This window comes from Perca fluviatilis, chromosome 4 (genome assembly GCF_010015445.1).
Source record: "Perca fluviatilis chromosome 4, GENO_Pfluv_1.0, whole genome shotgun sequence".
NCBI lineage: Eukaryota > Metazoa > Chordata > Actinopteri > Perciformes > Percidae > Perca > Perca fluviatilis.
Genome location: NC_053115.1, coordinates 6,875,279 through 6,901,742, shown reverse-complemented (window position 1 = coordinate 6,901,742; position 26,464 = coordinate 6,875,279). Strand labels below are relative to the sequence as shown.

The following is a 26,464-nucleotide window of genomic DNA, read 5'->3' as shown; positions in this document are numbered from 1 at the left end:
AGATCACATCTCACCCACAACTCCTCATCTTTGTCCCCCCCACCCATCTTCATCCCTCTTCTTCATTAACTCAGAGGAAAGTTGTCTCTCTCGACTCAGTCGTGCCTGGGGGGACATCCACACATGGCAGCAGACATAAAGACAGCTTGACAGCTGTGGAAATACACTGAGCTTTGGCAAAACTCAAAACTCGGCCTCCCTGCGAGATTTTAATGACCAGTCCTCCCCCCCCCCCCACACTTGGGTTTAAATCTGCAACAGCGAGGAACACCTGACAGCCCTGACATTGACTGACAGGCAGGATATCCTACTTTGTGACCCTGCAGCCCTCCTCTTGAGCAGTTCTGGCAGCAAGTAATGAGCTACGGGAGAGGTCGGAAGTATAGATTGCAAAGTGGCTAAAATACAGCTTTTGTTCAGAGTGAATTCCTAGATGGTAAAGACAAGAAACAGGCGGGGAGGAGGCATCCCAGAAAAAAAAATTTTCAGCGAGAGAAAAGTGTAACTGAGATAATTGCAGTTATCTCTGCTTCATCCCAGTTTGAGGCAAAGTTGTGCTTTTGACGGAGCTTGAGGGCTCATCTTTGGAGCTAAGTCCTTAGTGGGTGTTTAGACCAATAATAGCATGGTGTGAAAAAAAAACACAAGGGGCTGTGTTGGTGAGGGCGTGTTACTACAGGTTTGGAGAAAAATAAATATCTTCTTTATGTTTTTATGTATTTTGTGTTGGTGTGTATGTGTGTGGTTGTACTGCTCCCTGTCTTGGCCAGGACACTCTTGGAAAAGAGATTTTTAATCTCAGTGAGTCTTTTCCTGGTAAAATAAAGGTACAAAAAATATATATATCATTGAGGAAGTTGACTTTGAGTGATAGATCGATGAGTTTGAAGGCTTATTAGTCGCCAAACCACTGCACAGTGGTTTATATTACTAGAAGAATCTCTGTGGGAAGTTATCCACCACTGTGGCGTTCATATTATCCTGCTTCTTAGCTATAATGAGGTTAATGGTAAAGAATATTCCAGGAATGTGTGCTTGTACGTGCCAACGCAGTGTGTAGCTGGATGATGGTGCAATGTGTTGCGGCGAAGGTGAGCCGGGTTCAACTTTTCTGGTGGACGACCCTGCACCTCGACTGTATCATGCTTTAATTATATTCCTGAAACTGTTTTTGCATTCTTTCATTCACTTTTTGATACAAGCGATGGTGGGATGGTCTGCCTTGTTTCATTACCGAATATCATCGCTGTTGGGCAGAAACCTTGTATCTCCATATTTCGTTATTAATTTTTTTTTAATAAATCAATGCTATTGGTCACCCTTTATGTCTGTCTGTAGGTTTTACAATTACTTAAACAGTGACGAGGCGATTTCGTCTGACTTCGTCTAGGTATATAGCTCAATAAAATGTTTTCAAATTAGCCTTTTTTATCATTTACTGAAAAACAACAGTTTTGCACATACAAGGTTTTCACCCGACAGCGACGATATGAGAATATCATGCTGTTTCGCAGAATTATATTATTGCAGAAGGGCAGTGGAGAAGATGGCTTTCCTGCTTGTGTGTTGCTGAAAAGGAAAAGATAATGGAGGCTTTTGAAAACTCAAAACTACGGTCTGAGCATGTAGTCACATTTTTAAGAGGCGCACTTCAACCACGGTGTAGCCTATGGTGTAGCTATGGCTACAGCAACCTTACAAACACATCTAAATCCAGCTTTAGGCTCTATTAAGTACCAAAGACCTCACTGTGGAGGGAACTGCCTCGTTCTCACACTGGTTTTTCTGGCCCTGCAGCACTCGGCAATTAACCCTCAATTTGGTATGAAACCCATCATGGGTCGAGTCCTTCTTGTCCCAAAAGACAACTCTGATAGATGTTTTACACTTTGCCAAACAGAACAAAACTCAGCTCCAATGTGTAAGCAGTTAATATGGCATGTTATCATTGGCCCCACTGATGCATAACTTTCACATCATTTCCCATCATTTTGAATAATGCATGCTTAAAGTAAGATTGTAGAGGTGACAGTGTTTAAGTGACTTCATCATTTCATTTCATTATCAATTTGCTAAGAATGTCTCCATCTCTGACATTTTCCAAAAAAAAGTCCATCACCTTTTTATCTACACTCCCGAAAATCAACAGCACTTTCAGCTAAGCTTTATCTCACTCTCATTTACATCTTGATAAAGGTGCCTCTCAGTTACTGCTATGTCAGAATATGTTAATCTGATTTGGACAGGAAAACACACCTAAAGCTTGCTTTTGGCTGCTCACCCCAGCAGCCCAACCTCACTTTCTCTCCCTCTCTCCCTCTCTGCATCAACACTGCAGGCAATCCACAGCTGTGAACAAGACAGAGCCTCTCGCGATCCTCCTGGCCCCTGCCCTGCCCACATGATGTTTCTGAAAAAACATTTTAATTGACACAGCAATTAAGCGAGACAAGTCAAAACAGAGCTCTTCTGGAACCTCTGTGTGAGGAGAGCGTAATCTGCTTCCCCAGGCAAGTTTATCTTGAGAACGTCGACTATTCCTCAGAGAAGTATGGCTTGTATCTCAGCCAGAGAGAGTTCACTGCAAAGAAAATATTTGGCAATAATGTCTGATTATCTGCTGTATAATCACCACTGGGAACAGTGGGAGAATAATTGGTGTGCATCACCACTGGGTCATGCCAGTGCTCTTGCATATTTCAGCCCGTTTACTACCAATTATGAATGTGTTAGATAACTGCCAACCTTTTTTTTCTTCCCCAAAACACACAACAGTTTATTAGATTTTCCTTTTTTTTTAGATCATCATTTTGTCTACTTCCAAGCAGCTTTTCATTCATTTCTGTATGAAAATATATTTAGCACAGTCTTGAGACTTGCTAAAAAAAAGGACAGTTAAGCTAATGCTCAGTTTTACTTTTATAAAACCTCCAACTTCTGGACAAAATATATACAAACAGACTTTGGAATCTGACAGATTTTTGTGGTAAAAAGGTTGCTATTCAGAAGGAAGTTCCTAACTCTCAACTGCCAACTAACTCAATTAACTCTCCAACCACACTGATGTTGGTAAATGTCTGACAGGTACAGCATGACAAACACATTATAAATTCTGCATTATAGTTTGGCCTATGGTCAGCAGTAAAGTGGTTGGATTAATGGATGGTTTGGCAGCAATATAATGTGGTTGAGCTGCTCTGCACCATAAAAAGCAAAGACCTGGGAACACTCTTTTTTTGTATTATTATGCAGACAATGAATTAAAAATACATTTCTACATGCTGTGCCCATTATTACTCGAAATCATAAGATAAAACATACAGCTTTGATAGCAGCAGTTTTTCAAAGTAGTTTTTTCTCACATGAAGGAGAGAGATAAGTCATAAATATCTGCTCACTCCAGAGCCCAGTGAGGTTAACAATGATGCATTACCGGCAAGGACTCGTTTTCCAGATGATATTTATCACAATCAACCTCAAGGCTTTTTATTTCCTAACAAGCATGTGAAGGATGAAGTCTGAACCGAGGCTGCAGCTTCAAGTTCCACTGATATGGAGCATTTAACAGTAGCACTTCCCTTCATAACATTCATCTCTTGCCAATCCTAATGTCTGATTAAATGAATTGTGTGCCACATTAGAGAGAATAAAGACCTAATGGTATACTGGCATAGTGTATCTGTCATCTCCTGTGGAAATAGCATTTAATCAGATGGGATTGCTATGTAGGAGATTTTTCACCTTACGTGAGACACACAAACCACTGACAAAAGAATGAGAATGTCCGCAGGCTTATCAACACACACTTAATGTCACATGAAAGCATCAATCACAATAAATAAAAAGGAGAATTAAAAACGAGAGGAAACCCTTTGACAGGTAAACTATCAGGTGTGTCGGTGATTGTCCCGGGTCATGACAGCTCTTTTCAGAGCTTCCCCTTCTGGTTAACGCATGAAAGTGAATTTTCTTGACATCTCAAGAGACAACCATCGGCAAGCAGCGGAAGCATGTTGCTAAGAGAGAGAACTGAGGACGTGCTAATCTAAGAAAGGTGAAAAGGCAGAGGTCGGCCGCAGCTGCGAGAAGAGTCATCATCGCTGCATCTATCAGCGATTCTGGTGTCTGCGAGTTATTTTAGACACAACTTGGATCTTGGATTATATTAGAGGTTTTCTTCCTGCCGTGTTTTGACAAGGTAAAACTCAAACAGCATATAATTTTAAAAGAAAGCCACGCTTTATGCTCCCATGTTGATTTAATTTCAGTGGGCTTTCTTGTGCTTTTGCTCCAGCCAGAAGACACTCCTGTTTTTCCTTCCAACCATGCATATCACAATAAATGGAGTCATCATAAAGTTACGTCTGAGTTATGGTAGTGCTTTTTTATGCAGTGTTCGTCCCCATCTTGAAACAAAACGTCTTGCTGGTGAGAGGCCGTGGAGAGGTATAGGACAACTTGCACCAGAGTAGCACATCGTTCCTGTGTCAAAGATGACGACCGGCAGCAAGATTATACACTGTCACATGCAACAAGCGTCCGGATTTTAAACTGTAAGCACCTGCCTCGTTCCTACAAGCAAAACAGATACTCCAGCAGTAATTCTTATTTTGAATGCAATACCTTCTTTCGGAAACTAATCGTTGCTCAAAAACAGCTCAAAAGTAATGTCGGAAAAAGTCACTTGATTTATTTCCACATGCTCCAGCGCAGCCAACGAGGCCTAAGGTGCCTTGGAGATTAACTCACAAACACAAACACATGACAGAGCTTTACCGTGGGCTCACAGAAGAGTCAACTCCACAGTGCATTCCATCCCCACAGCGTGTCATTAAAAGGGCTGCATCTCACCTAACCATCATTTATCTCTCCACCGCTAATTAGTTACGATCAATTACCTCTACTCAACGCTGCTTCCACGTTTAAGAAAACAGGAAGAGCTGCTCATTTGTTACTGCTCTTTTGCCAGTCTTTTAAATATTCCCTCAGGTTGGTTTCACTAGCTAGGGCCTTTTTTTCTGCAGGGAGGCCTCCATTAAAAAGCCATCGTTCACCACTGGGTCCAACATGTGACAAAAGTTGGCACTGGGACCCACCTGGAACCCCAGTCTGGTCGTGCACTATGACGGAAAAAGGGAAGTTTAACTGGCTTAATTACATTCTTTAAAATAGTAAACACTCGTCACAGTTGAGCTGCATACTGAGCTCCGTCTGACAGAGTTATGAGCAGAAAAGGGGAAACGCTGCAAAGGTGGTTGATGATATCAGTCATTACCTGAGGTGAAGAGGATTGAAGGCGGCAGGAATACAACCACAATGGTGACAAATGTATGGATGGCTGCCTGATTACACACCGGTGGAGCTGAACTCCAGTTAAGTGACAGAATACGGACGCGTCCAACAGTTTACAATTACTGACAGGACTTTTTACCCTGTAAAAAAATCTTCTACACTTTCTGCAACTCCATTCCTCAGCGAGCACCCTTGCTGCCTGTCTTCTATTTCCAAAAGGGATGCTAAAACATAAGCATGTCAAAACTGGGAAGGTGGGAGAGGGGGTAAAACCCGATCCACGCTGCAGCCCATGAGAGAGACTTTGGACTGATTCAGAGCTCGGAGGGAGAGAAGTAGGAGTGAAATCCTAGCCTGCGCTCTGCCTGCTTCTCTTCCTCTGTCTGTCCCATTTTCTCTCTCTCTCTCTCACCCTCCCTCTCTCAGAGCTGTTCATCTTGGACTCTTGGCCCGTTTGTCTTCTCACAGAAAGGAAATGCAAAGTAGGCTGCTCCGAAACTCTGGGAAACGCCACAGGACGTCCCTGGGGGGAAATTAAATACCTCCACTAAGATCCACACAGTAAAGTGGCAATAGAGTGTTCATTAACCCTCTATTGAAGGCCTAAGCAAAACAAGCAACTGAGTTAATAAGTCAAACAGGGACTTAGCACACATAGTAACACCACCCGTTCTCATCTTAAGATTTACAAAACAATGAGAGGATTCGCAGAGCTCAAGAGCATGTACGTCCCGCTTAGACAAGCCGGGAGATCAGAGAATCACAGACGGGGGGGGGGTGAGTGATTGAACAAAGTGAGCAACATTGGGGCATTACCAAATAGTTTCACAAACATTACCTCTAATACTCGTAATCCTTGTGCTTTCATATTGCAACACATCACCCACTACTACTGGTTTGGCAGCATGCCAGGCTGGAGAGGAGGACGTAAATAATCCCCTCTGCTCCTCTTGACTTTCATTTTCCCTCCATCCGAGGACCTCATTTTTCACCTCAATTCTAAACTGCTGTCCTCCCTTTGCGGCTCCACAGTGGTACTCCTTGGACCTGGACTGAGAAATCTATAGGCAGCCCAGAGAAAGGCCAGCGGGATGCTGTGCGCCGCATTCATTGACAAAAAAGGCCTGGTGCCAGTTTGACACCCACGCCTAGGTCTCCCGGAATGTGAACGGACTTCTGTGAACAAGAGGCAAACCTACACAAACACCCCTGCAGCTATAGGACCTTCACAGGGGGAAGAGTGTGTGGGCGACGCCAAACAACAACAACAACAAGGGGAATTGCAAGCCAGGGTTCCTCTTCTTCACTCCTTCACCGATCAAGAGGAGGCACCGCCGCAGGAGGGGGCCTGAAAGGATGGGTCGTTGACAAAAAAAAACGCCTTTGGGGGGTTCACCGCTGGCCCCGGCCCGGCCTGAATGCATGTAAATGAGAGTCCATCCCCGCAGGAGGCAGCAATAGGGAAATCTCCAAATCAGCATTTCAAAACCACGCCACTACAAAGGCATCAAAGTGCATGCATTGTAATATGCCTGAGTGCTCTTATGGGTTAAACTCTTCAGTGTGTCTTCCAAACAGCCTTATTTCCCCTTACAAAAGCGGAATAGTATATGACCTCATCATTGACCAGATGAGAAGGTGAGAAAAAGGGACAAACATGCTGAAAGGATTGGAGGATTGAGTTAAATGCTCACTGCACTTTTTCAGAATCAGAATCAGAAAAAAGCTTTATGGCCAGGTACGTTTTTTACACATACAAGGAATTTGTTTTGGTGTTGTAGGTGCATGTCACACATTCTCGAAAATAAGAGGTAAAGAAAATCAAGTATTAGAGTGTGGGGAGTGTCAGGGTGGGTTTCCGTGCCTTGTTGATAAGTCTAGTGGCGGAAGGGAAAAAACTGTTCTTGTGGCGTGAGGTTTTGGTCCTAATGGACCTTAGCCTCCTGTGTCCTTCAGCGAACGCTAAGATAATGATCAGTATAGCATCCAGTTGCTGTGTTTAACAAACCCATATGAGTATGGCTCGATATCGAGTGCTTGTTGGTCTGATATACTGATATACTGTCAAAATGCTGCACTGGGTCTGCATTTTATAGATTTAAATGATCTGAACTTGTAATAGCCAAGTAATAGCTATAGACTTGTAGCCAAGTCTGGCTCCGATCAGTCTCTGTTTCACCTTTTGATCTGATACGTAACCCAACCTAATCAATGCCGCAAACGGCACAGGTTAACTACTGATTTGTATGATACTGACAAATCACACATGCAGAACAGGTTGGAGATGCATGGCTTCTATTCTTGCATCCTTTTTTTTTTTTTTTTTTTAACATACTCTGCTGTTTTCTTTCAAATTGCATCACCATGATTGGCATGCTTACATAACTTTGGTAATCAGTATTTTTGCAACATTTGTTAACATTATCATAAAACAAAGATTAAGGGCCAGAGAACTCAAAATAATTACATCACCAAATCATCCCATTCCACCAAGATGATGAATAATAAGACTTCTTATTTCGAGTGAAGAAAACGTTCAGTTGTTGGAAACTGGAAACTAAACCATTGTGACTATGTCAGGTTTGCAGGGGCTAATGTAAAGTCCATGAATATATGCAATATTTCAAGTGCAGAACAAACTGATTGTCCTGGACCACATTTAGCTGGACTTGCTAAATGCATTGCCATCACTATCATTTGTGTGCGACCTGTAAATTAGCACAATATTATTTTCTGCCTTAGTCACTAACTCAGTCATGGTGTATTTACTGTAGACCTCAAAGAAGAGAGGTCACATTAGTGGGCCTGCCTCTGATGCAGCGAAACACATCTGAAACTCAATCCCCCACTGACAGATGGTGAGAAATGATGTTGAGGTTGTAGATCAGAGGGGGGGGGCAGTGGCCTTGACCTCTGTAGTCAGGGTCATGCCCGTCTCCCACACCCCACACACACACACACACACACACACACACACACACACACACACACACACACACACACACACCACACACACACACACACACACACATGCCGTGTAAGAAAAAAGTGTGATGCGTGATAACGAATGAATAAAATCAGACCTAAGAACAGAGTAAGACAGTATTTTCAGAGCTACTAGCACAGACATGATTCAGATAAACAAGGCTGATGTGAGGTACTTCTCGAGGAGATGACTTCTAAGCCTACAACTGCAGAAAGGGAATGACTTTGCTGTTGAGATCAGAGTGCTAACCATTCGGGAGCCGGAAGGAAGAAACAAGAGTGAACAAGTGATGACTTGGCTTTTTGTAGCAAAGAGCGAACCATGCGCCTTCTTGTACTTTAACACAGAGCAGGGAGTGGGCGGTGTGTTGTCTAGGGCTGGAGCCACAGGCCTGGAAGTACGGGGGTGCGGATCCCTTCAAAGGCTGGTATGCCAGCACTGGGCTTTGAATATGATACGAGCAAAGTACGTTCAGCCAGTGGAGCGAGTGGAGGAAGGGAGGTGATACTGGGAGAATCTGCAGGGGTGGAAGACCAGGCAGTTTGCCTTGTTCTGGTCGAGTTGTACAGGGGCTAAAGGGATTACTTTGAAGGGGTGGCTACGAAGGAAGTGCTGAAGCCCAGACAGAAACAGAAATGACTAAAACTTGAATACCATCTGCATTTTCATGCACCAAATATTAAGTGCATTTCCTTGTCTGCTGATCTAAGACAACACAATTTCTCTGTGAGTAGCTAAATGGCGGACAACGGCGGTCACGTCACCCCTCCGAGTATAGGGGCTCAATCGAGAGTCGTTTACCTATGTGGCAACTGAATTCCTTTTTCCCCTTTACTGACTCCTTCACTTCTTTTCTGCTAGTTCACCGTGTTTTTCTTAAGTAACACTTTTAGGAAATAAATCACAGTAGATCACATTCTAAAGTGTAAACCCTGGGCGCAGGTTGGAGCTGGATTCACGAACGCATCTAATCCGCCTGGACCATTATTCTACCTGACACCTTAATCTGCCACAAGAGAAACACTAGCGCTAAGAATATACAGTGTTCAGCCCCAGCGGCGGTACAGAGACAAAGCCAGTCTGAGTCCTCAACCTGTTTATCCAGTCTCCACTAATGCCCTGTTTTCACAGGTGAGAAAAGAAACAAAATCCCACAGGAAGTCTTAATTATGCCACGTAGGAAAAGGACCAACCTTGAAGCTTGGCAGGTGTACTAGATACCAAGTCGCAGTTAACAGTTTCCTGTACAAAGGGTTAGTATAACAACAAAAGACGGTGGATGACAGTTTTCTCCACATCACTGAAAAGACTCATAAAGTTTAATCACGCCCGACAGGGCTCCCATGATGCGACTGGCACAGTCTCCAGCTACCACAGTGAGAGTAAGACCTTTGCCCCGGCAGTTTTTGTGATTACAGGGAATAACTTTTGCTATTCCTTCGTTCGGCCATGGGGAATCATTTACAGCTCCACACATGTTTGCTTACATTCTGCATAGACATAAACAACATACATGTTCTAATTCTGTAGTTTTGTAGTTATAGTAAAGCTGGAAAAAAGTATTGTAAAATTGTAGTTACATAAAAAAAAACATATGGAAGGAGATGCTGCACTGGTGGGGAGAAAGTGATTCACAGTATCTGGATTAGACTATTTTCTAGTCTGGTGTGGAGAGTTTTTGTCTCTTTTTTTTTTTTAAGGGGGGCAGCAACAGATGCAACAACATGCCCGTGAAAGACAAGACGGACAGACAACACTGGGTCTTCAGTCTTTTCGAAAGACGACCTTGGTTTCACTGGAGGCGAGGCACTGACAGAGCCCGTAACCTGACTCAGGAGGCTGTTCCACAGGTGAAACCCTGACCAAAGAGAGAACACCATGCTCACAACACAACATATCTCTCTTTCTGCAGATGCTAAAAAAAAAAAGGGTGTTAAGCCAGAGAAAAAAAAAAACCGGGGCCCCCGCTTTTTGGGGGGTCCCCCCCCCAAAAAAAAAAAAAAAAAAGAAAAAAAAAAAAAAACACGGCCCGCCGCGGCCCCCCCCCGGTTCGGGGTTTTTTTTTTTTTTTTTTTTTTTGGTTTTTTCCTTCTTTTCTCCCCCCCCCCCCCCCCCCCCCCCCCCCGATGTATAAGAGCCTTGTTACCTGCTAACACTTCTGCACCTGCACACATACAATATATCCAGCATCCATTGGCCAGATTTTGGGGAATCAAGAGACAAGCACTAATACCTTTTCCTCTTTTATCAAACATTAGGACCACCCAAACTGCCTGCGATACACTTTACAACCTTGCGACCATATGGCATAAGAATCAAGTCGAGCAAGGTGCCAAGTGGCTATATTCTATAACACTCAAGTACAATGACTCGATTCATCGGCCATCATAAAGAAAGGGTTGTGTGCATTTAACAACCATGGGAAGGAGAGAATAAAACAGATATTCCATCAGCGCCGGGTGGGAGGCGCAGACAGCACTAATGGTTGGCTGACATAGCTATGAGATGACACTGTGACCGCGATTTTATTTGCAGAGGGAAGCTAGCACCATCAGAGACGTACACGAAATTACTGGTGGATTCAGGTTCAATGTGATGAAAGGTGCTAACATACTCATCTTTTTTGTGGAATATAACACGTCTGTCCCACACATACACCTGACATGGAGAGGGGTGAGAAAAGCAGCAGTGCTGCCTTCTATAGGACTGACAGATTTAATAGATTAGGTTAACTGCAAAGCGTTATGGAGACAAATTTGTGCCATATTCAACTGCGATCATCCATTGCACACACAACAGTACTTTAAACCATCGTGTGTAAAACATGCCAAAATGATAGACAAGCAAAGAGTGGAGGTTTGCTTTAAAAGCAATAACTGCAGAATTTGTGTCAAAACTGTTTGAAGCTCACACTGAAATACAAATACATTTTTAGAATTTCACTGATATCACGCTTTAAATGTGACCAATCACCAAAGTGCACTGATGGTTTTTTTCCTCAGCTGTCACTATCATCTTCATTGCATTCCAATGCAAACAATGTACCAACTGGTCCGGAAAGAAAATGCAATCATGGTCCTATCAGTCATCCACCAAATAGGAGACATAGTTTATGTAACAGAAGCTCACAGGCAGATAGATAATCGATCCCTCATTCCTGTCCTGTCAACCTGGGACTATTGGACATAGTTGTCTAACGATTACCTCTGACTAGATGATCATCCATGCCCCGAGTTTGGACGAGGACTGCAGCTGGTCAGCAATCACGTTTCATTTTTTTCCCGATTGTTGCATGACTTTGATTGAAGAGCAATGAAGAGAGCCATGAAAGTTCGAGATATACAGCTATATGCTCAGACTTGAGCTTTGTCAAGGAAACATACATTAATTTCAGACATGAATTTAGGATTTAATCCCTGAACTACTAAACAAGTAAAGGCATCTGTGCCATGCATTTTATTTTTATTGTTCCACAGTGATGTATGGATTTACATGTAAATGTAACACAAATTCCACTCCAAAGGTTAGAGAGCTCACACATTAGGCAGAAGGGATGGCAATTCTTAAGTTATGGGCACCACAGTGAAGGATTACCACTCCTTCTTGAACACTGGGCTCAGACTAGAAACCACACTACAGTCTCCTTTTGCACTTCTTCTCTACACCCACTCAATCACATTTCAAATGTTTTACACAGTTAAGGATGGCTTCAAGCCAACCTGGACCTAACAATAATGTGACACACTCGACAGCTGGATCACAGCAGAGCGCAAGTTGTGCCGGACCGAGCTGCGTTTGCACTTAAACCACCGTCACCACCCTGCCGACTGTGTTCAATGGTTAACCACGGTGCTACAAATGACTGCTGTGGGCCTGCTGAGGGAGAAGAGAGTTTTACACTAAATATAACCTAGCTTAGCTGCTGTGGAGAGAAGCTGAGGTCTGGGACATGGCCAAAGTTATAGTGGTTGTCAATGCTTTGTCAGTCATTACTTTGCTGCTGTGGGGATATATGAAATAAGACCTCACAAACAGTAAATAGAGATCACAGCAGTGGTGCCAGACTACTGGGCCAGTGGTTTTGTGGCTTCTGCCTGTGGTTCGACAATACTGCGATATTACAGTTAGGGCTAACGTGTGCCAATATGCTTGAGGTATCCTGCAAATTAGACTGCGGCTAAACAGGAAGTTATTAGTGATGATCACCTTGAGCAAATATACAAGTCACATTGCATTTACTTCATAAAGCAGTAAAAAGGGGCCTGGATGCAAATTTCCCATAGAAACCACATTATAGTTGTTCATTCAAACAGTCAATGTTAAGTAAACACTTTTTTTTTAAATACATGCTGTCATAGCCAATCAGGTCAGCACTGAAAACAGCGTAAAATAATTCTGACCACTAATGTGTACCTCTGGAGCGCAAAGAAGAAAGCGACCGCTGGACCGTATTGTGTGAACAACAGTAATAACAGTTTAAACATTTACTAGTATAAGTGACAGGGCGGCAGTAATTGGGCAAGCCCAGAGATGAACTGATAGCAAACTGTTGACTTATCAAAACAGCTACCTCACTGTATGAATACACTCCTAAACTGCTTTTTAGCTCACATTGTCAAATTTAATCCTCATCTTTCATTCATGGCCATTAAATGACAAAAAAACATAAACAGAACTACTGGATAACCAGGGCCGAAATGAGAATGCTTGGCATTTAACCCCAAAGGGGAGTTTCTTACCTTCTATGCTGCCACCCACACACACACACACAAACAAACTCCACCACACCACCCACCCAAGCCACCCACACACACCCACAGACACACAGACACAGACACACACACACACACACACACCCGATATAGACTAAAGACTTTGCTGAGGAGTAAAAATAGGAGCCTGCTGTTAGCCCTTCACAGGAGGGCGTGCAGATGATAAATATCTGGAATAATGACGAACCAGAGCCACTTCCTTTCACTGCCACCTGCCCTGGCAGCGGTGAGCTTGTGTATTGTGGCAAAGTTGGCCCCCATTTCGGTGTCATCTGGGTGGATTCGGCCTTGTATGTACTCAGTAGGAGGAAGGGGGGAAGCGCGGTGTAATCGTTATGATGTGATGGTATTTAAAGAACTTTTCCTTTGTGCTGACATGCCATAATTCCATTGCTGCAGTTGTCAAAGCAGCCGTTGAGAAAAGGTGAGATGTTACTGTAATTCTCACATGGTCTTTGTGGCACAAGTCATGGCTCCACCCTCAGCTGTAGATTATGTCTGCATGGCTTTTCAAAGTGAAAATGTACAATCGTGGGGATTCTTGGCCCTGTGCCTCTGTTTATTCTGAACTAGTGTTTACCTGCTGTCTGTTTATCTGAGCAGACTGAGAAAAGCCCTTGTTTAAAGATCTCTGGAATGGCACTAAAGGCTTTTCGTTGCCAGTTACCCCTTCCATGTAAACAATTGCATGTAAAGCATGGATTTACTTCGACTTTGTATGGACTGTAGTAAAATGATGTTTGGTGAGTGAATGAAGTCGTGGCAGTCCAGATGAGGCAGAGGTTCATGTGTGGTATACAGTACGACCAGAAATAGCAGAGCCATAAGCAAGATTTAGATTTGGATCTTCTCTTCTGCATGAACTCCAATATGTCATAGAAGGCATCGGGGCCAACAGCAGTAATGTTACACTCTTTGCAAAACCTCCCTCGAAAGTGTTTCGTCCATTCAAAATTGTGGTGTTTCCTGTACCTCACAGTGTAAAACAAAAGCGAGAATAAAAGAAACTACACATGTAAATCAGTCGACGTCTTAATGGTTTACGCTACAAAGGCACTTGCATGACTTAGGAGTGTTAGGGAGAGGCAATGCTCTCACCCAATCCTTTCACATGTAAATTCAGTATTTCACAGCTTTAAAAATGGGCTGATTTGGCGGCAATTTGAACGGCTTTACATAAACATCCACTCCTGTACACAAAGAAAAATCAAGTTCTCTAATTTAAACACCTACATGGCTCTAGAGAAAGTATAGAACTGATTAAAGTCTCAAATGCATCAGATTGTGTTTATTTCACTGACAAAATGAGTGGTTTCATAACAAAATGCTGCCTGCAACTGCAACGACTCTAGTCTATTAGTCTATAAGTCAATTAGTCAACAACAGAACATTATTTTGATGATCGATTAACCACTTTAGTAATTTTACAGGCAAAAGTGCCAAACATAAGCTGGCTCTAGCTTCTCAAAAGCAACGATTTGATGCTTTGTTTGTCATACATGACAATTGGACTTGTAGTTGAATACAAAAAAAAAGCAATCTGAATATATTGCCTTGAGCTGTGGGACATAATAACAGACCTATCTCCCTGTTTTCTGACTTCTCGTAGGCAGAAAACAGTTAATCAGTTAATCAAAAGGAATAATAGATAGATTAATCAAAAATGAAAACAATCAATAGTTGCATCCCTACATTAAACACACTAACCTAAATGATAGTATTCCTACATTTCATGCCATGAGTCACTTTGGGTGAGTGTTACCTCAAACTAGTAGAGGCTCAGCAGTTCCAGGTCGACTATTGGATATGATTCCTCTCTCGGGGGTTTCTGGCGACAGCGGTCTTGTGTCAACTTATGTCTACTGATTATCTACGGAGTATTTTCTTTCTTTTTTCTTTCCCTCATTCTACAAAATACTCAGTTCTCATCTGACATTGATTACAATTATTTGCTGTTTGAACTGAGGCAGACATCTTTCTTGTTGCTAACTCAGCTTACTAGCACAGAAAATGTGATAAGCCTGAACAAAGTCTACTTCCAAGGTTTTATCCCTCAGACTCTACAAACTCTAATCTTATTGACATGTGTATAAGTAGATGCATTTTTTTTTCACCTTATAGCTTCTGAATATTTTGCGCAATACCACAGAAGGTGTTCTCCCTGTCATAAAAGCTGTGCGCACTACATGAAGCCAAAGCATAGCAATTAGGTCCCATGATTTACTCTGCCTGCTTTAATGGGGAAGTGAGGGCCTCCCAGATGGAGGTCATGGTTCTGAACCTCGCTCCTCAGCTACCGAGTTAATCAGTTTGGAACCCGTGTTTAGTTCAACGCTGAGAGAGACATTCAGCTTTATAGCTGCAATTTAAGTTTTTCTTCACAGTGTGACACGCTGCCATAATGATCAATAATAATAAACAGGGGACCGATAATTAGCACATTCTTTTCCTCAGTCTCATTAAAAAAAACTGCATTTTGTCCACATTTGTCGTCAAACTGTGTTCCATTAAAGTTGCTGCTCAGAGGCAAACTGCAATCCCAAACAGCTCAAGCAAAACTTAACACAACACGATGCATCAGGGGAAGCGCAGCCTGCTTGTCAAGGTAAGGACTACATGGGCCTCTCAAAAAGCAATTAAGGGAGAGAGAGAGTCATAATATTGAATGGAGGGGGGGGTGCATTCCTTTGAGAGAGGCAGCGGCAGCAGACTGTGAAATTCATATTGACTGGAGAGGCAAACACACACAGGTAAGCAGGAGAGCCGAGCTTTTTCCACTTTGCTTGTCAGCCAAAGAACAGTGCCTGTAGTCCGCTGCCTTCAAATATATTTCTACTGAGTTCAGCCATCCAAAGATGCACCTACACAAAAGCAGCCAATGAGACTGCTCACAGAATATCCTATAGCATAAAAAACAATTTACACAGTTCTCTAAAAAAACAACCCAGCGTTTGTGTAAAGAACTGACTAAAATGATATTTGGAAAATGAAAAAAAAAAAAAAAAAACATCTGCTGAGCTCTGGATGTGCGTTCACTGATGTGGTAAATCCTACTTGATTAAAGCAGGAAAACGCCTTCAACAATGAACTGTGCCAGTCCACTTAATTAAGTCAACTTGTACTAGGGAGCGCTGGGAAATGGAAAGCAAAGCAAACAGGGGCACTGCTGCTCGCTCCCTCAGCTTTTCTCTGGATGCTAATCAAAGGCTTGATCTCCGAGCAGGACAGGCCTCGGGGACGTCGCTCTGCTTGGCTGATCCCGGCAATTTGCTCTTGATAATACCCTCTCTCACTCTGCACCCCTCAAAACCCGGCAACCCATCTCACCTAATCTGTACGGCCGCTGGAACGCACAAACACAGACCTCAAAAGTACTGCCTCACCAGGGAATAATCACATAATGGCCATGGAGTTATTACATGCTCCTTATTATCCCGTCTCTCTTTTGTGGCTCCAATTTAGGGATTCCATAATGAAGATGATTGAAGATAAAGACGCTGCATTTGATTAACTAAAACAATAATCATGTTTATTGTTTCAAAAGGAGTACGAACAAGACACACACACACACACACACACACACACACACACACACTATATCTTCAATATGTGCATATGGTGTTGTTTGCATTTTTAATTCTTTTTACAATATAAGCTAGTGGAAGCATCTGGTGGTTATTACAATGCCTGGAGGTCTGAGGAAGGGGCAGCCCATAAGAACTGCATGATTTGTTTGCGGTTTGCTCTGCGGTGTAACATGAGAGTCTGGTGATGCTGTAAGTTCTTCCTCTGCAAAAAAGCCACAATCCCTTCAATTGCACAACTGTCAAGTCATCAGTCATCAGTCATACAATGAGTAAACACATGGCAGAGTTTGATAAACCGGCACAGAATTCGAAGATTCAGAAATCCAGTTGCAAACCAGGAATGAGAGGCAGGTGGGAATAAAAGAGTGAAGCATGAGGTCCGGGTTCCTACCTTTGAAGGAGATGAAGACGCGGGGCGCGGCCAATGGCTCATTGCTCACTGGGTTCCCGAGAGCCAAGCTGGACAGTGCCAGGAGGGCGTGGACCGTCCACAGACCGTCCAGCTGCATGGTCGACCAACCTCCAGCGGCACAAAGAGCGCTTTAAATAAATCTCTGCAGGGACAAAAACAGACACGTGAGACGAGAAAATGCGTTCTCAACTCTGCGCTGCAAATATATATCTGCCACAATAAGTCTGTTTTCATTTATTGATTTATGTGACACGTCAAATCAACGGCTCCCGAGGGCCCCGTCCCTGCGAGTCTTGGGCGATGCAGCGCTGAGGTGTGGAGATTACACCCAGATCTCTGGGAGCTTCACATTAACTCATTAGTCCTGATGGAGATGCGCCAAGCTTTTAGAGATGTGCACACACTTCCATTTGGGAAGAATTATGTTTGTTTTTCCGAGCGTGTGCCTTGGTGACAAACGGGAAGATCACGCTGACTCGAGCGAGAGAAGCTCTTCTTCTTCTTCTGCTCGTTTCCACGCACCCAAAACGCATTCCTGACACCATGACTCATGACACCATACGTGTGTGTGTGTGCGCTGCTCTGTAATTATAGCTTCACCTAATAGCGGGTTATACCACGTCCCCACGCTTACTAGAGAAAGAGACAAAAAAATAAGTTGTGATTGGGGCATTCTAAAATAAAATATTAACTTCTTGCTATAGGGGTTACAAATGATGACGGGCTCAAACGCTAACTGGAACAGTTAAGCAAGTCTTCCGAACAATGCAGTGGTGGTCATCAATAAAGTCTCCGGTTAATGAATGATAGACACCTGGGAGCAACGACAATGATCCACACATCACACACAAATCTTCAGAGAGACTCGTCTAACAGGCCACCTCTTGCCCTTGGGCATTCTCCATCATTTAATCATCTCTACCATGTTGCCACTTGTCTGTATTTTTAAATGGACGGATGAAACTTTTTTGCAACACAGTCTATTCCCAAAACAACCTGACCTCAGTGGTTGGACACAAAACTCTTCTCCCCTCCACGTTTGGACTACAAACACGGAACACTTCGGAGCAGGTCTCCATCCCAAACCCACCTTTGGAGACGTCAGCAGAGCCAAAGAGACCTCAGACTGGCTGGCTGAAGCGGAGTCATGAGCATAACCCAGCTGTTTAAACCTTGGCTATTTACTGACAATTTGTTAACCATCCAGCTGTTTATTCTGAGACAGAGGCCGAGTCCTTCACACACGCAGATGAAATCAAACAAGGCACTGCTCCCAAATGACACTGTGGAGACCGAGAGACACAGTCCACTCACACTATGCTGTAAAGATAAATATATCTGCTCCACTTCAGTCATTTCGTGGCACAAAATAAAGACATGAGTTGAAGTTTGCAAAATGACCTTTTATGGAAACGTTAGCGTCACACTACAGAAGATATCACATCCACTGATGCTCTCAGCTTCTTCATTGTTTGTGTCTGCAAGTTATTAACTGCCACACGTTGGACAAATGTAATTTAACCTTTAAACTTCTACATGTAGTCAAAGACAAACGCTAATAACCACAAGTTGTCAGTGGCAACATAACCCTTCTCATGAATCCTGCTTGTTTATTTAATGGAAAATAAAAAAAAAAAAAAAACGACAAAAACCCTGCTGATGTGTCACATTTCCCAACAATAAGACAAATATAAAGCCTCTTTCTGAAAATATCACAATGGAAACTATATCAAACTTTGTTAATTGATCGCCATCACTAAATTCTTCAGCAATGAAAAATACAAAATGTATGCAAAAAAAATAAATAAATAAAAGGTAGCCTTGGCTACACATGGCAGACAGAACTGTAAACAGTCTGGTGTGGTATTAGAGCGCATGGTAAAATAAATAGCAATTAAATACATATTAGTAATAATTCATGTAAGAATTAAGGCTGTGATTTGTCGGAAATTAAAATTATGATTAGGTTTTTCTGTTCAGGTGTTTATAGAACACAAAACAGTCATTAGAGGCATATGCTGCAACTAAATTAAAAAAAAAAGCGCGCAGCTGCAGACAGGTAGGCTTTTTCTTTTTAACCATTAATAATAAAGCAGGTTAAATACAAAATAATAAGCATAAAGCAACAGCACAATAAGGCTTACCTTATTGTTACAGCTTTCCGAATGTAACTTCAGGTCCAACCTTGCAAGTCATTGAACAAACCAATTCCAACAGATCGGTCACTTTCGTCTCCAAGTTGAAATCAATAATAATAGAAAATCCCGGTACAGTCCCTGCTCAGGAGGGCAGTCTGTACCTGCGTGGTTATTGGCCCCGGGAGTTGTCAGCGCACAATAAGAAAAAAAGGCAGTTCAAAAAAATGTTGTTTTTTTTAGTTCAATCTTATGCGAGACCGCGAGACGAGGAGATATTGTCGCACGAGCACAATCAACATCTCGTGGGAAAAAGCAGTTGGTAACAAAGTCCCTGTGGTGTGGAGAGGTCCAGGCACGCAGCGTGTGCTCCTCAGGAAAGTTGGGCGCTCCTGACTGGAGGGAGGCAGGGCGCTAGCAGGTGGATGCACAGGCCTATTTGCCTTAAACACACCCACAGGGCGGGCAGCTCTGAGCCGAGCCGCCCATCAGGAGACGTGATTTACTACCGTCGTATACCACTGTATGCTGTCACGGAAGAGAGGGGGCAAAAAATGGATACTACTCATCCACATTCAATACTGAAGTTTTTTTTCCTCGCCTTTATTTGACAGGACAGCTAGGTGAGAAAGGGGAGAGGGAGGGGGAAGACATGCGGGGATTCGTCACAGGTCGGATTCGAACCCTCGTCCTCTGCGTCGAGGCATAAAACTCTGAGTATATGTGCGCCTGCTCTACCCACTGAGGCAACCCGGCCACCAATACTGAGGTTTTAAGTATCATGATGTTTTTATGTACTAAATGATCTTTATTATTACACAAAGTGCAAAACGTTGGAAAATCTATCAGTTTAAGGCTATTTTAAAGAAGAAAAAAAATGAGGTTGCCAGGTTGTGAAAATGGTAATAATTCAGTTCTAAATGTTGGTAATCTAATATGCCCATGGCTTTTTTACATAGTGAGCCACACACCTTGCAGAAATGTAAGAGCAAATTAATGAAGGACTCAAATATAGAGCTTTGCTTTGCTTTGCTGTACAATTAATTGCCACAGAAATAATTGTGATTAACAATATAATAGTCTCTTTCAGTCACATTTTAAAAAACATTTATTTATTTTATTTTATTTTTTAAACATATTCAAGTTTTGAATGAATTCCAGAATACATCTTTTGGTTATATATCGCTGTTACGTGACCGAGATAATGTAATAAGACAGGTACTCTATAATGTAAACAACGCCTCTTTATTATCATAAAACATTTTGTATCCTCCTTGTCATTTTTGTTGCTATGAACGTGTGTAGCGTCAAGTGCCAACAACTAGCATAGCTTTAGCTCAACAGTCTGACCAATAATCACTTATATAATTACAATTTGGCATATCTAAACAAAAATCAACAATTACCATCAACAGTCATACCTTAGGACCTTAGCTAATGTTAGCAATTAATTGCGGTTAAACAAAGAAACCGCAATTATGTAAAAAATGGTAAAAAATGGTTACAGGCCTACTCAAATCATCAGGTCTGCAGTTGATGACTTTCTGTAACCCTTTTCCTAAAATAAGTGAAATAAGGGAGTTTTCATATCATGACAGCCCAAAAGTTGTTCTTATCAATGTCTTCATTTATAACTGATATGTAAAGGAAAGTTGCCATTATTGGAGTGGTAATTAAAAAATAAAATATATGTCAAATCTGACAAATGTTACCCATATGAGCACATTTTAAAATCTTCAAAGTCAGTTTAAAATCCCCTGATCAGATCCAAGTCTAGTACTGGTTTACGGAGGTGATGCAGTATGATATTTAAACCTGCATTACCTCATTTTAACACATTCATTGTAAGTCTTTCTGACCATAATGTTATCTAATATTATCCAAAACAATTGGTGAAGATCATGTTTTATTATTGTAACCGTGGTTTGGGTTCACCTAATTTATGCTAATAAAACACAAAATAACAGAGGTGTACTTTACAAAACCCCTTTCCTAAATGGAAATAAAATAATTGGGCTACTTTTATGATTATTTTCTCTGATTGGACTCCTACAGTAGGTGTCTGTGAAGTCTGAAAACACTGATGACTGTCGGCCAAAAAAATCAAATCTATAATGAGCTGAAAGATGCCGAAACACTCGGTGGACCTGAGGGGAACTGCAGTTGGGTGATAATTGTCTGTGGGTTTGTCACTCCAAGCGACACCTTTCGCATAACACACAATTGTGATGTAGAAAATATTGATTATAGCGGCTTCAATGGCTGAATGCGTTAAGCTACAAGCTACAGAAGCAATGAGAAGAACATGAACACATTACCGCAATCCATATGTCACATAACAACTCCAGTTGTAAACTGTTTAGGGGAGGAAGAAACACATAATTCTTTTTTGTATTTTTATTTTTATAAATCCAGCATTTTGGATCTATTGATGGTTAGTCTGGCTAAATAAATACAGCTCATATGGCAGAGAGATGATGACAGAAATATTTAGTAGCAGTATCACCAGCAGTTGCCAGGAAAACATATAGGCTATTAAAAAGAAGCATGAAGTAATGTAGTTTGTATGCCACTGCTGTTGTTATGTGTACCTTTCAATTATCAGGACATTAACAACTTGTGCTTTGATTCAAAGTGATAACAGAAAAAAAAACATCAGCTCCTGTGTGAATGTATAGGTAGTATACTAGTACGGCAGAGTGTCTTTCACGAAGGGGGGTGTTTGCTTGCTTTGAATCAGTCGCCTGCATTTCCATCTTCTATCGCTGTGACAACCAGCGAGCTACCATCTGCCACCCACACATGAGGTGTGGAGGGAAAGGATTTGGCTTATAGGATGCCTTCAGTGTTCCTTTTCTCTCAATCAACAAGTGACTGGCCTAAAAATAAATCCTTTTTACATGCTCACATCACTTTTACTTACCTGAGTTATACTTTTAAAAGTGCGTATTATAAAGATAAAATAACTTTGATTAACTTTACCATTCCCTGGGTAAAAGTTTCTTTATACAAGTTTGCGTTACATTCATTTTATTCCATTGAATATTTGACCTCCCTGGTCCATTTTAGCCACTTAGAGCACAGACAATGTAATGATTGCCGGGCCCAACTTATCAGAAATTAAAAGTCTTATCTTGGTTATGTACCCATTGATTTAAAAAAAAAAAAAAAGGGTGAGCAATGTAATTCATTTGATGGTACACGGAAAAGTCGATTAAAATGCTTAATTTGCTGGTCTATTTAAACACTGATTGGACGCTTCAAAGCCACCGAGTTACCGCCTGTAAAGATTTTCTAAAGCTCATTGAGAAAATTAAACATTTTTCCCATTTTCAATCATATTCCATTCAGTGTCCTTTCACACCTGCATTATCTGTCCCTCATTCAATCTGGAGCTTTAAATTGCACGTACTCGATTCACCATGAAACTCGTCTGGGATTAGAGAGAAAGTTTGTAAGGTGTTCAGCTTTTGGCTCAATGAGGTCAAAAGAAGCTGTCAAGCTCAAATGTTCTTCCATATGAAGCCATGACGCTGGCACGGTAGCTTTTTTACTCTGCAGTCCGGCCCAACATAAAGGTTCTTTTTTAAAGTGACTTGGCAGAGCTGAAATAGAAAAGGATCAGTTTGATGAGACGTCCTCCTCTTCAGGACAAGTTATCTATTCAGTAAGGACACGGCAGATTTTGCGAGAAGCAGGCCCTCATCTGGAGTTTTCTTTTTTTTTTGGGGGGGGGGGTTCCCTTTATTATGAAGTGACAGTGGATAGACATGAAAGGGGGAGAGAGATGGGGGATGACACGCAGCAAAGGGCAGCAGGTCGGAGTCGCTGCAGGACTCAGCCAACATGGGGCGAACGCTCTTACTGGGTGAGCTAGAGGCCACACCCCCTCATCTGGAATTTTCTGAAAGAAAAAAAATAAATCAGCTGTCAGCCCTGATTGCTTATAGTCGATCTTTTCTGCTTGATGGGAATCAAGGGTGAGTTGTGTACATTACCCACAAGGACTTCTTGGTCCTAAGTGGGCCTTAACTGTAATATTTGTGATAAAAGCAAATCTTGCCAGTGCATGATTCCAAGCTGCTGTTGACATCTATTTAAGTGGTGTATGAAGTTGTTTTAATGTTCTGCAGCAGAGCCTGCATTCCAGCTGAGGTGTGAACAGTGCTTTCTGTGGGGCTCTGCCTGCAGGGCATTAACAGATGCCAGGTGTTATATCAGCATTTGTGATTCTTACACGGTTCAAAAGATCATTCGTATCACAATCCCAGTTTCAATATGTGTGGAGAGATGTGACACTCTGTAGAGGCTGCGTTGTGTTTTCGTATTGTGTTGAACCATGTAGGTTTCGAATTCGGTCTTGGGACGAGATTCTTCTGTTGCTGTTGCTCTGTTTTGTCTTCTTTACAACTTTCTGATCATCCTTCCTACGTACTTCTGTTAAACCTGAAAGATCAACCAGTGTTGAATTTCTTTTATTCAATTACTCATTACATATTAGTCATTGAAAAGTAATTAGCTACATTACTTGCAGTTTCACATTGCCAGACCTACAGTATCTCCACATGTATTTTATTATTATTATTTTAATTGTGGTGAAACCGTGACATTTTAGTGTTTTACAGATATTTGTCAGGAATGGGGACACCCTACTTGAAACTGGGACAATCTTGGACAAACCGGGGCGTCTTGTCACCGTATGAATAGTCTCGCTTTGTCAGACCTTCCTTCACAGTGCTGCGGAGGAGGGTCTGGCTAGTCCACACAGCATTCCGGGATGGGATAAAAACGTGCTCTGGTTTATTGGCATTTCTTTAAACCAATCACAATCGTCTTGGGCGTGCTAAGCCACGGTGCCTTTAAGCCACGGTGCCTTTAAGCCACTGTGCCTCTGCAAAACAGCCTCGGGAAGGAACTTGTTTTGGTGGAACATGTGTACGTTCAAAGGTTTTTTTAGTCGTGCAACAGAAAACTCAGATTGGACAGATAGTCTGTATTTACCCTGCAGAGACCTGAGGAGCAGTTAACCATAGTCCTCAGAAATCAACTGGTGTTTAAAATTCCAACACAAAGAACAAGGAAGGTAGCAGACATCCGGCCGAAAAGAAGGAGCAAACGGAGCAATCCCGGAAGTGGAACGTTGTGGATATAGACTAATGTATGAATGTAGGCAAAGCTGCTGGTGGCTAGCTGGCAGCTGAGAAGACACAGCAGGTAATAAGACATTTTGTGTTACCAGGAGGCACATTTATCCTCTTTTGGTTCCTTTTTGGGCTAAGTACCTTTCCACACCTTTAAAGGTCCTATGACATGCTGCTTTTTGGATGCTTTTATATAGGCCTTAGTGGTCCCCTAATACAATATCTGAAGTCTCTTTTATATAGACCTTAGTGGTCCCCTAATACAGTATCTGAAGTCTCTTTTATATAGACCTTAGTGGTCCCCTAATACAGTATCTGAAGTCTCTTTTATATAGGCCTTAGTGGTCCCCTAATACTGTATCTGAAGTCTCTTTTATATAGACCTTAGTGGTCCCCTAATACAGTATCTGAAGTCTCTTTTATATAGGCCTTAGTGGTCCCCTAATACTGTATCTGAAGTCTCTTTTATATAGGCCTTAGTGGTCCCCTAATACAGTATCTGAAGTCTCTTTTATATAGACCTTAGTGGTCCCCTAATACAGTATCTGAAGTCTCTTTTATATAGACCTTAGTGGTCCCCTAATACAGTATCTGAAGTCTCTCTTATATAGACCTTAGTGGTCCCCTAATACTGTATCTGAAGTCTCTTTTATATAGACCTTAGTGGTCCCCTAATACAGTATCTGAAGTCTCTTTTATATAGACCTTAGTGTTCCCCTAATACAGTATCTGAAGTCTCTCTTATATAGACCTTAGTGGTCCCCTAATACAGTATCTGAAGTCTCTTTTATATAGACCTTAGTGGTCCCCTAATACAGTATCTGAAGTCTCTCTTATATAGACCTTAGTGGTCCCCTAATACAGTATCTGAAGTCTCTTTTATATAGACCTTAGTGGTCCCCTAATACAGTATGAAGTCTCTTTTATATAGACCTTAGAGGTCCCCTAATACAGTATCTGAAGTCTCTCTTATATAGACCTTAGTGGTCCCCTAATACTGTATCTGAAGTCTCTCTTATATAGGCCTTAGTGGTCCCCTAATACTGTATCTGAAGTCTCTTTTATATAGACCTTAGTGGTCCCCTAATACAGTATCTGAAGTCTCTTTTATATAGACCTTAGTGGTCCCCTAATACAGTATCTGAAGTCTCTTTTATATAGACCTTAGTGGTCCCCTAATACTGTATCTGAAGTCTCTTTTATATAGACCTTAGTGGTCCCCTAATACAGTATCTGAAGTCTCTTTTATATAGACCTTAGTGGTCCCCTAATACAGCATCTGAAGTCTCTTTTATATAGACCTTAGTGGTCCCCTAATACAGGATCTGAAGTCTCTTTTATATAGACCTTAGTGGTCCCCTAATACAGGATCTGAAGTCTCTTTTATATAGACCTTAGTGGTCCCCTAATACTGTATCTGAAGTCTCTTTTATATAGACCTTAGTGGTCCCCTAATACAGTATCTGAAGTCTCTTTTATATAGACCTTAGTGGTCCCCTAATACTGTATCTGAAGTCTCTTACCTGAAATTCAGCCTTGGTGCAGAATTACAGCCACTAGAGCCAGTCCCACTATGAGCTTTCCTCAGTATGTGCCATTTCTGTGTCTGTAGCTTTAAAGGCTATTGAGTAGGAGAGAGGCGAGGTAATGTGGAGGGTGGGGGTGTGGCCTTGACCAACTGCCATGCTTCGCTCATTTGCAAGCCATAATGTCTCTCTCTTTCTCATAGGCGGGCAAAGCAGAGAAAGGGGAGGTAACCTTGCTCCTTATGATGTCATTGAGGGAAGAGTCCAGATTGGCCCATCTGAGCTTTCATTTTCTCAAAGGCAGAGCAGGATACCCAGGGCTCTGTTTACAGCTATTGCCATTTCTAGCCACTGGGGCACCATAGGCAGGCAAGGGAACTCATATTAATGTTAAAAAACTTCATAAAGTGAAATTTTCATGCCATGGGACCTTTAACCTCTTCACCAAGCTAACATGTCTGGCAGCAGTCTGTTCTATAAACACACAGAAACGAGCATCAACCGTCCATCAAACCTCTGGTAACACAGCAAACAAATCGAGCCCCGAATTGTCGAAGTAAAGGATTGCTACTGGGATGAGTAATGGACCGGTAATAACTGAATTTAAAATTGT

General features: G+C 42.0%; 1 protein-coding gene across 4 annotated transcripts in view; it reads right to left on the bottom strand.

Moving 5' to 3' along the window:
* Positions 1-19,598, bottom strand: part of sema3fb (sema domain, immunoglobulin domain (Ig), short basic domain, secreted, (semaphorin) 3Fb) — a 59,468-nt gene extending 39,870 nt beyond the window's left edge. For 3 of the 4 annotated variants that reach the window (XM_039798612.1, XM_039798614.1, XM_039798615.1), the window contains exons 1-2: positions 19,194-19,597; positions 17,029-17,191 (exon numbers count right to left, since the gene is read on the bottom strand). In XM_039798612.1, the coding sequence (XP_039654546.1) occupies positions 17,029-17,146 (118 nt within the window). In that variant the 5' untranslated portion in view covers positions 17,147-17,191; positions 19,194-19,597. Of the gene's footprint in view, positions 1-17,028; positions 17,192-19,193 lie in introns of all 4 variants that reach the window. The other variant, XM_039798613.1, reaches the window with a different exon arrangement.
* Between the last annotated feature and the right edge of the window lie 6,866 nt (positions 19,599-26,464).